The following is an 11,783-nucleotide window of genomic DNA, read 5'->3' as shown; positions in this document are numbered from 1 at the left end:
GCCATTCTTTTGGGCATTTAATATTTGCATAGTGAATCCATATTTCATCACTGGTGACAATTCTGTCCAAAGATGGTTCACGCGCATTACGCGCCAGAAGAGACGAAGCAACGTTCACACGTTGGAAACGATGTTCATCGGAGAGTTCTTGAGGCCCCCAAACACCTTCTTTATGAAGTTTTCCCATATTCCTTAGATGTTTACATATTGTTTCATGAGAGACATGCAATTTCAGGAACATTTCACGAGTGTTGCCTTGGGTTAGAGTCAACAAGCGTCTTCAGAGCATCAATATCAATTCCAGTATGTCGGCCCCTGCCATCACAGTTTTTAAGGTTAAAGTCACCTGAATGAAATTCGCTGAACCATTGTTGACATTTAAGAATGTTCAAAACATTTCTATAAACTTCTTTGATATTCTTTGTGGCTACAGAGGCATTGTTTCCCTTCATGTATTCAAACAGTATTACATACCGAATGTGTGTCTCGTTGTGTGGCATCACTATAAGAGATTAGAGTATACTAAACTTTACATATTTTACAGGCTACACTAACATGAGGTTTAGGCAGTTTGTTTATCTAATGTACGTGATGTTCGTTTTTTTGAGGGGTGGTTAATGAAAGTGTTCCAAAAGTGATATTCTTTGTGGCTACAGAGACATTGTTTCCCTTCATGTATTCAAACAGTATTACATACCGAATGTGTGTCTCGTTGTGTGGCATCACTATAAGAGATTAGAGTATACTAAACTTTACATATTTTACAGGCTACACTAACATGAGGTTTAGGCAGTTTGTTTATCTAATGTATGTGATGTTCGTTTTTTTGAGGGGTGGTTAGTGAAAGTGTTCCAAAACGCGATATTAATTTCTTGTACAACCTATTACATTCATAACACTAGGACAATACATTATTTGATTAAATTAAATATCCTTGAGTTATATAGGCAGTTTGCATGATCAAACTACATCTTACAAATTCAGTAGCATGTTTATTAACATTTTTCTTTTTTTGCCTACTTAAGCTATCTCTATACAAAGAATATTTATTGAATTAAAGCTACTAAATTTCTTTAATTACCATTACTTTATGCATAAGAAGTTGCTTTGAAAAATTTACTTTCATAATAACTACATTCTAGCCATGCTGATCACATTACAATTACATTTCATTCTTAGCTATGTATACAAAATCTCAATGAGTGTTCATTTGAGTGAAAGTTTTAAAGTTATGAAAGAACTTTCAGATAAATAAACATTTGCATCATTCTAGCATTTCAACGAGGTGATCCAAAACAACTGATTTTCCCTACAGACTGGCAAGGCCGAATATGTGGTGTAGGAAAAATGTCGTAAGTGTAATTTCCTGATTTTTTTTTAAATGCTTTTTGTTTCTACTTGAAGGTTATGTTGTCATTTTCAAAATTTAACAATAAAAGAAATATATCTAGTGTAGTATTTTCAGATAGCACTGCTCTCCCCTAAGAGTGACCAGATAGGTGCACTGAATAAAAGAAGATTTGTCAGTTATTTAACATGAAATAATTCTGTATTCTCTAACTAACTGAGCTTGTTAGAAATATAGAGAGAATGAATCCTAATAATCTTTATTCAAACAACACAGTGGCAATGTACTTTACTTAACACCTTTACTTGAGAGTTAGCTCTGAAGTTGTTTCTAGCTTACTAATTATACCAGACTGACACTGAGATCTTGTTCCAGAATGAATAAATCTTGTGTTACTTACTTAACTCATTGTTAGACTTACTCTGAGTGACTAGTGATTGGTCATTCCCAGTGAAATGTAAGGGAGATCATTATCCCCATGAGATCAATCAGCTGAAAATGAAAAAGGCAACTATCTAACTTCATTTACCTTAGGTAACCTTGCAGCTATCTTTACCATGGGAAAACAAAATATTGCTATTCTAGGTGAATGATAAAAGATTATAGGTAGCTAAAGCAAAAGTAACTTAATGACCTTCTTGACCAACATGTTATGTGGAAATTACACTAATAAATTTTGGAAGATTTCTTTATTAATAGAAAAAGGTAGAAAACACATGGTATCCTCCTATATACCATACAAATAACAATGGAAAGCAAGTAAATTAATAAGTCAGAGATGGTTTATGGTAATGTGATTAAATTAATAAAAATTGTTAAAATATGTATGTGATATATAATTAAATGTGACAGTTGGTGAAAGTACACTGCCAATATACTTCCAACATATTTCCAAAGTTCTATATCTTGTATGCAAGTTATTTTATTCTTACTGGATACATATGAAAATGTTCATTGAGTATTGACAAAACTTTAGGTCACCAGTGATAGTAAAGCAGAAATCTATACAAAAGTTTAACCATAGTTAATTATATGTATGTATTTCGGTAGTATTAAACTTGTTGGTTTGGCACTGTTGACTTCTGTTCCATGCTTGTGATTGATCAAACTACATACTATTCATAAAATATTCATTAATTAAAAAATAAGTAAAACAGCTGTTAAACTTTCAAAGTAATTTCTATTTTAGCTGTGTGGAATGAAATCTTTTAACTATAAGAATATTTTCTCTCAGAGGTTTCAGCAAGAAATTGTTAATAAATAAATTTTTTTTTCAAGTATAGGCTGAAAATCATTTTTCCTGCACTGTATTAGTCATTAAAAGACTTTTTTTATTTAGTGTACAATAAAGTACTATTATGTTAAAGGTTATGTAGCACAATACACATGTAAAGTGCTTGTAAAGGTAGTTGAAATTTATAAAATCTCATAGGACATCATCTTCATTTCATTTTCTGTTGGTGATATTAAACTGTGAACATTAGTTATTGGAAATACCAAAAAATATTACTATTTAAGCCATTGAAGTTTAATTCATTTTTATTCTAGGAAAATGTTAGTTTTTATTATTATTATTAATTTATTTAGAGGTTTGACATTTGTTTTGACTGTACATATGATTATTTTGTGGTTTATTTATCAAATACTTGTATCATTAAAATAGTGGGAAGCCCTACCTCTATTTCTTTGACTTGACAAAGTGTATTGGTTTTGCTTCAGTTTTAATGAGTGGCTGTCCAACACCTCAAGTAAGTAATATCAATAGATTCTTTTAAATCTTATCATTAGTGGTGATTGTGATTCAGTAATTTAAAAAAAGTATTAACTATATATGTAAAATGGTTGGTAATGGACACATAAAGGTTTCTCAAAGACAAAGAATGTTTTGGTGAATTTCTCCCATAACACCCGATAACTGATGCTTATTCCAAAAAAGTTTACTGAGTACAAGAACAAATCTAGAAATATTTACCATAATACCTTAAGAGAACTACATTTTTTTCTTCTTGTATTCATGTTTGGGTGAACTACAAATTGTGGTTGGAATATGTTTTTTATTATAAAATTATTAATCAAAGACTACCAGATGATTAAGGAAAATCTTTGTCCTTATACTATGATGTTTAATTTGGAATGTTATACTGTACAGAAACTTGTTCTTACTTTTTGATACAAATCTGAAGCTTTTTTAAGCACTAATGTCTTTTTCTTCAGAATTTCTTGTAGTCTGATAACACTAATTCTGGACAATAGGATAACAGAAGATTTTCTGGAAAGAAAGCCAAGTGAGAATTAGAATTTGATTCCACACACTTCTGCAAAGCTTTTCTCAGGCTTATATGTAACTCCATAGTTCAAAGACAAAATACGATATCAGGTGGTTTGACAAATATATCTGAATTTGGAGGGTTATATCTCCATGACTAAAAAAGTGCATTAGAGATTTGCGTAATGCACTCTTAATATTTTATACAGAACTAAAATTGACATAAGTGCCACAGACTCAAAATACTGCAGTAAATCAATCTTAAGAAGTTGGTAAAATCATGTATAAAAAGGTACCTTTTGTCATGATTGGCTGTTAATTAATAATCCAGTGATGCACAAACATGGGCCATACAAAAACGGTTTTCACTGTCAAGTTATAGAATAATAATATTATATGATAACAATAAATGAAAAATTACAAGAAAAATTCTATTTTATTTGCTAAATCAGTATTGTTAACCACAAATTAAGATCTGATATTAAAGTAATTCAGTTTTATGCAAAGTTTTGAACTTATGGCTTTGATTTATGTATTTTTGGTAAATTAGAAAAAATATCAAACACAATGATATTGACACTTGAAACTCTAATAAACTGTGATTGTATACCCTGTATTAGGTGTGTACCAGTAAATGTCCCAACCGGACCTTTACCTCATTGATAGCAATAGATGAAACAAGCATCAAGAATGAAATGATATGCATAGATGATTCTCAAAAAGAGGAACAGGTATAAATCTTCATTTATCTTATTATATTAGTGCATCCATTATTAAATTTATTGTACTGTTATTTTTATTATTTAAACTGTGTGGAGATACTATGCTGAAACAAGTTATTACAGGTATGAAGTATTTGCTACAACAGAATTTAAGTGCTATATGTCTGCAATATAGCAGGTTTCAGAAATATAAAGAAGAGAGTAATGTTTCCAATGCAGACAGCAAAGAAAACACAAATACACAATTGTGAATGAATAAATCAAGTCTTTATTCACAAACAGTATTGGTCACCAACTGGCTGGCTTCTCTTTGTTTCACCTCAAAGTGGCTGCTGGGACTGGAACTCAGTTTTCCCAAAATGTCTGTACAGGACAATGAACCAAATGAGGCCAGTGAGTAAATCCTACTGCAGCTTACATAATCTGTAGATTAACCTACCTCAAAAATTCTAAATAATATATACAAGGAAGAGAACCTCCAACTGATACGAATTTCAAATTAAGGGTGGGAAAACTGTTATGATAGGAGTAGGGCCTTTGAAGGATGACGCTGAAAGGCTAATATCTGATGATTATGGGGATGGTCGAGTTATTAAATTCTTCTTTTTTTTTCAGTTTTTACTAAGTATGATTTAAGCAAAATTTCTCAATCTGAACTGTAGCTACATGGAAACAAAGTTGATCAAGATGATCCATTAATTCTGAGGCTGTTAAGAAAAAAATTGGAAATTTTAAAGAATGATAAAGCATCTAGGCCATGTAATATTTAACCAAGGGTTTTGAAAGAGGTTAAGGATTGGATATGTGAGCCAATTGCTATTATTTTTTTCTAAGTCCTTAAATAGTGGGCAGGTGCCAGAAGATTGGAAGTTGGCTAACATTACTCATCATTTCAAAGCAGGTTATAAAAATTGTCCCATAATTATAGGCCTAATATTATTACATCAGTGGTGAGGAAAGTTTTTAAAAGTCTGGTAAAAGACACTTTGCAAAGTCATTTAACAAAGTTTAAAAAGTTTGATAGATAATCAGCATGGTTTCAATATGGGGAAATTTTGCCTTATTAATCTTTTTACATTCTTTGAAGAGGTTACTGCTTACTTAGATGAGGGTACAGGTGTGGATGTGATATATCTGGATTTTCAGAAAGCACGTGACAAGATGCCATGTAAAGGGCTTAATAAAATAGTTACCGTTCTGTGTGTGGTGGTTAGGTTAACTCATTGGATAGAAAAACTGACTAGATGGAAGGAAAAAAAGAGGGTTGTTATAAATGGAGTTCAGTCAAATTAAATTAAAGTTAAAAGTGTGGTACCTTAGAGATCAGTTTTAGAACGTTTTGCTCTTTTTGATGTACTTTAATGACACAATGAATGGTCAATAGATTATTTAAATTTGCTGAGTACGTTAAAGTTTTGGCATGGCTGGTTGTGAGGAGGAGGAGGATGCTGCTTTATAAAATGATTTGAATTATTTGGTGAGTTGAGCAAATAAATGGCAGATGGCTTTTAATTATAGTAAGTGCAAGGTATTACATGTGGGTTATCATAATTTGAATTATAAGTATAATTTTGATGGGACTAAACTTAACAGTGTTACGGAAAAATAGATCTTGGTGTTCTGGTTGATCAGTCTCTTAGGCCATCCAAGCCAGTGCTATTGCTAGTGGCAGGGCAAATAGGACTTCAGGTTGTATTTACAGAAATACTGAATACAAGTCTAAAGAGGTTGTAATGTTATTGCATAGCTTATTGGTTAGGCCACATTTGGAGTGTTGTGGTCAGTCTTGGGCTCTTTACCTTGAGATAAAAACATTTTCATATGAAGATAGGTTAAGTTTTCTAAACTAATTTTATCTGAAAAAAGAAGAGTTAGATGTGATCACCTTTTTCTTATTTAATGGTGAGAATAGTGAGACTAGGGGACATAAGCATAAATTTTGGTAGGGAAGAAGTCAACTTCAGCCAAAACAGCTTTATTTTTCTGACATAGTGGTTGGCCTGTGGAATGAGTTGCCTTTGCATTTGGTAGATGCAGTTAATTTAAGGGAAAGCTTGATAATTATTTGAATGATAAGGGCTTGTTTTGAGGTTTTTTTTAAAGAGTTTAATTTAGTGAACAGGATGGCCTAAATGAACCAAAAAATCCTGTGCTGTTCTTTAATGTTATATTTATGTACTATGGGATAGCTATTGCTGCACATAACTCTTACCTAAGATAAAGGATTAATACATGTTTACAACCTTTTGAAATCTGGTTTGCAAGGATGTGATTAACTAACACGTGCAGAACACTTGCAGAAAAATTATCTGAACAGATATTTGCTTGTTAATGAAGAGTGAGATGATGTTATTTCAATGTTTAAACTCTTCTTTTCCATATCTTAGGATCTTTCCATTAAAATTAAACATCAATGATCAAATTGAAGATCAGTTAACAATATATAGTATGCAGGAACTGTCTTCCTCAGGTATCAACAGTATGCCAGACATCTACATGAAAACAACAAAAGGTTAATACAAAAGCTTCGACAACCAGTCAGAAAAGAGAACTCTTTAAAAAAAAATCAAAATACAATAAGCAAAATGAAATTAAAATCCAAATAAAAAAACACATTGTTACATATAACAAAAATACAGGATGAAATAACAATGTGCTCCCTCCATTCACTTTATTTGATTGTTTGTTTTGAATTTTGTGCAAAGCTCCACAAGGGCTATCTGTGCTAGCCATCCCTAATTTTATAGTGGTATACTAGAGGAAAGGCAGCTAGTCAACACCACCCACTGCCAACTGTTGGGCTACTCTTTTACTAACGAATAGTGAGATTGACAGCCACATTATAATATCCCATGGCTGAAAGTTCGAGCATGTTTTGGTGATGGGGATTTGAATCTGCGACCCTCAGATTGTAAGTAAAGCACCCTAACTGCTAGATCATGCCAGGCCCACTTTATTTAATAAGATCCTCAGATTACACTATATTTCAAGAGAGAATGGTACTCAAGGCAAGGAGAACTACAGCATATATAGTTGTGATGGATAGATAATTAGTACAGTGTCAACTTGAAACTTCGTTGTCAAAGATATATTAGAGTATATTACATTCTGACCTTTATAATACATAGGACAGTCAGTATCTGCATAAATAACTTTATTCACAATGACAAAAACTTTATGCATAGTTCTTAAGCAAATAAGACCTATTCAACTGCAACTTCCTTCTTTCCACCATAAGTTCTGTGTCTGGCCTCAGAAGTGTCCTTCCACATTCACAATTGACAATCATTACTCCACAAAAGACTTAAGTAAAAAAGAATCAATTTAAGATTAAGCTCCACAATAACCAGATCCTCTGGCTATCACAACAAATGTAATTTGATAATTAGTCTGAAGTATTCAAGTTCACTGAAATTCAAAGTTAGTTTGTAAGTATCTGCATTACATCAGTTTTTGGAAGTGTTACGAAGAGTAATATTCTAAACACAGACAGCACAGGGAACACAAATACATAATAAATAAACAAAGTTTTTATTCACAAAAAGTGTTAGTTACTAACCTGGTCAGCTTCTAATTGTTTGTATTCAAATTGGGTGTGAAAAGAGAGTTTACCAAAAATGCTGACACTGGACAAGGACCCAAGAAAGAATACACATCTGCACAGCACAAAGAGGGAAGAAAAAAGTTTCTTGTACCCCATTTTCATGTCAGACCAAAGAATTCCAGTGTTGTGTCTCACAATCTTTAGGCTATCTACGTTAATGACTATTCCAAATAACATATACGAGGGAGAACCCCAACTTTTACGAAACTGTATTAAATGGACTTGCTCTGCCCTATAAACTTCTGTGAGATTACCATTGCCATACTGTCAAAATTTAGAAAAATTATCTGATTATGTGTTGCTACAGCTATATTTTAAATTATTTATTGATGAGTGAAATTAATAGAATTCTGACATCAGAAGATAACTCTTTAAAAATTTTGTTGATGTAGTTATATATGTTTCTTTCTTATTCAATGGAAATTAAATTTCTTTCAAACAGACTGTTATAGAATTGGTCTCCAGTGGAAACTGTGCACCTTTCTACTTGAAAAGTAAACCCTGTAAGTTGTTTCCATAGATACTGCACTTCCAAAATGTCTGTCTCATATATGTTACCATACTATAAGTTTTGACTGCAGTATGCTTATGCTTTGACATTCTATCATCTTAAGCTTATTTTCTGTCATTCTGTAAAGGGCAGTATTCAAAATAATAATGGAAACTGAATGAAATGGTTATAAAATGTAAATATTATGGGATTCCTCACCCACTATTCTATAAAAATGAACTGTACCAGAGTACACACACAGTTTGATAGCTTACATTGTAAGTGGCTGTTATCCAATAAATCAGACAGTGCAACATTTCATAATGCCTATAAAGATACAGGCAGTCATACTGTTCCCAACCGTAATGTGGTGAATTTACTCATGGCTTTCAGGACAGAAATTCCATATGATAAACATGTAAAAATCAAATCTTTGGCTGATGAAGGCTACTACATGCAACAGATTGAGGAAGAATTTCATATTTCAGTTGGAGTTGTATGTAAACTCTGAAGAGGGTATGTGAAACTAATACTGTTGGTAATAGAAGTGGCTGAGGTAGAAAGCCCAAACTTGTCAGAGTGATGTTAAGTAACTTAGTATATGCTGCTTCATAATACACCTCAGTGATAAGTAATTCAACCTTTAATGGTTCAGTAAAAACTACAATGAATTGATTATTTGAAATTTCACATTTATTCTAAACAACTGTTAGCTGGAACTAGCAACACTGCATGATAATGGTGGAGGTCAGATTGCAAGCTACTTTATTGAAACTATAGAAATCTTAGTTTACTCATCTGAGGTTCTGTTATATTGTTAGTAATGGTCTTCTGACCTTTCAATAGATTATATTACCAACTTCTAGGACTGAGTTTTACCATAGCACCTCAATGGCTTGTGACTTTTTATTGTAATTCATTTTTATTTACAGTATTCTCTGTATTTTATTAAGAGTAACTTCTTTCATATAACTGTTTGCAGATAGAAAATTTTAGCTTGGATGTGGAAATACCACTGCTCTTTAATTTTATGATCCAAGTTTATGTTAATTTTGTCCACATACTAGTCCTATAAATAGAGGCTAAATTTGATGGACACAGCATATCCCCACTCTTGTTGGTGTTAATTTTGCAAATTTCTTTAATTGCAGAATGTATTTTGTTATTATAACACTGAAAATTATGCATTGATTTCAATAGTTGTTGAAGGTATAGCACATAGGAAAAGGTCAAATTACAACCAACAATTTGTTTGAAATGTGGGAAGTAATACAGGATATTTAGAAGAAAAACAAGATGTAATGGTGGTTGCTGGTTTACTAGGAAAAGAACAACTACATCAAATATTTTTGAACGTAGATGAGTTAATAAGTTTCAGTGCTAAATTTGCTAAAGGATGCTATTGACATTGCCAGAGAACAAGGTGATGAGGACTATACAACAGTTAACATAGGGAAGTTATTTCTGGAGTCCACTGTCATGCTGCATGCTTTTGAAATGTACTGTGTTCAACAGGGTACATCATTGTTGTTGCTCCACAATCTGGAGAAGGAAAAGGAGCAGCTACGTATCTTCCTGAGAGTCTCTCAAATGGTAAATATTCTTCTTCGTTAAATGAACCTGTCTTCTTTCCTCATGGTCCCTGTCCAAAGAGTTACCAAATAACTGTTGCTCCTAACCTGTCTTTATAAAGTGACACCAATTCATCATTGAGGCAATAAAGGAAGCCAAACAAAAAGTGAAATTACACTTGGAACATATCAACCAGATGGTGCAGATGAGGTTCATTTCATAATGGCCAGTAAACTACAGTTCTAGCCAATGACAGGCATGCTGTGGAGCAAGAAGGGGAAGCCACAGAAGTTCCCTAAAGTTCATGCATTACTTATTATGTTAGGAAAGCCTAATTCTAAACCCGATCTGGCCAATGAAAACTCCATCTTGTTTCCAAGAAACACGGGAATAAAAAATTCCACGTTACTCCTGATGAAAGAAAAAAACGGACGGTTTGTACTAGTGAAGGATCTGATGCACCTTGGGAACTGTGTCATTAGCTCCAATACTGAAAATTATGAAACTTTCAAAGTCCAGGAATACACAACAAAAGAAACTTATTTTTTAAGGCTGATACAATGAAGGAGGCTGGTGAGTGGTTGAAACAGCTGCAATACCATGCAAAGAACCTTGGGACTTAGTGAAAACGAAGAAATGCTCTTGCAAAGATTATGTTAAAGGGAATGGTGATATAGTGATAACATTTCAACACTTTGTTGTATATAAACCAAGAACTTGAAATTAAAGGTTAAAATTTGAGATCATTCAATTGTATACCTAAATCAATGTGTGGAAATGTTAGAGCTGCACATTTTAACTATAATATTGCTATCATAAGAAAAGATAATTGTTGAGATGATGGGCAGATTGAGAGTGGTAACAATTCCAAGTACATGAAAAACTTAGATAATATACTATATTTTATTCAAAAAAGATAATCCAGAGTCTGAAAGAAAGAGATCCTTGGATGCAGTCCTCCTGAACAATTGAATAAGCTTTTCTCTCTATGGATAAAACCTGGTGTAATAAATACATTGTGTTGTTATTTTTTACCTCAAATGCTATAGATTATCTAGACATTTACAATAAAACAGAATTATAAGAATTGTATTTTTGATAACACTATTTTAAAATATAATTGTTATAAGTGTAATGTTCTCATGGTATATCATTCATCTAGTTGTATTATTGTTTTTATTTTCAAAATGTACATTATGTGAATGAACTTATCTATTTTACATAAAGGTTTTAGCACTTTTTTATACTTCTGATAATATAAGAAGAAAATCAAATTGATTATGCAGCTGTTTAATTTTGATAGAATAGCATATAAAATTCTATAGAAGATAAAAACATTAATTTATGAAACTGGTACACTGAAATATTTTCTCATAATATTTTTTTCATATGCTCATATATACTTGACTGACATTTTTCTAAATCTTTTTAATATGCTATTTTTAGTGGCAGGAAGATGTATTCCAGATATATTTCTGTCTTCTTCAGGAGAACCTGATGAGAAGTTGGCTAATAATATAGTCCAGGATATAAATGGCAAAAACGTGTCTGGTGATGAAATGAAGTTGGCAAAAGAGTATGTTATTTTTTGGGGAAATGCAAAAAATTATGTTGGGCATTTTCCAAATTAACCTTTTAGTAAATTTGTAGATACTGATGGAAAGTCCCATTCGTTTTGTTCAAGATGCAAAACATTCCAAATCATGCACCCTAATACATGATTTGTAAATGTTTGTTTTTTGTTTTTTTTACTATTACTGTGTTGACCTCAAGGTTACTTG

General features: G+C 32.1%; 1 protein-coding gene across 2 annotated transcripts in view; it reads left to right on the top strand.

Moving 5' to 3' along the window:
* The window catches only part of LOC106472141 (choline transporter-like protein 2), a 68,677-nt gene that overhangs the window by 13,321 nt on the left and 43,573 nt on the right, over window positions 1-11,783 (top strand). For both annotated transcript variants that reach the window (XM_022401570.1, XM_022401563.1), the window contains exons 4-8: window positions 1,274-1,352; window positions 3,012-3,096; window positions 4,235-4,345; window positions 8,383-8,443; window positions 11,449-11,578. In XM_022401570.1, the coding sequence (XP_022257278.1) occupies window positions 1,274-1,352; window positions 3,012-3,096; window positions 4,235-4,345; window positions 8,383-8,443; window positions 11,449-11,578 (466 nt within the window). The remainder of the gene's footprint in view (window positions 1-1,273; window positions 1,353-3,011; window positions 3,097-4,234; window positions 4,346-8,382; window positions 8,444-11,448; window positions 11,579-11,783) is intronic.

This window comes from Limulus polyphemus, unplaced genomic scaffold, assembly GCF_000517525.1.
Source record: "Limulus polyphemus unplaced genomic scaffold, Limulus_polyphemus-2.1.2 Scaffold118, whole genome shotgun sequence".
Classification (NCBI taxonomy): domain Eukaryota; kingdom Metazoa; phylum Arthropoda; class Merostomata; order Xiphosura; family Limulidae; genus Limulus; species Limulus polyphemus.
The sequence above is the reverse complement of the archived record's forward strand: the minus strand, read 5'-3'. Positions and strand labels throughout refer to the sequence as shown.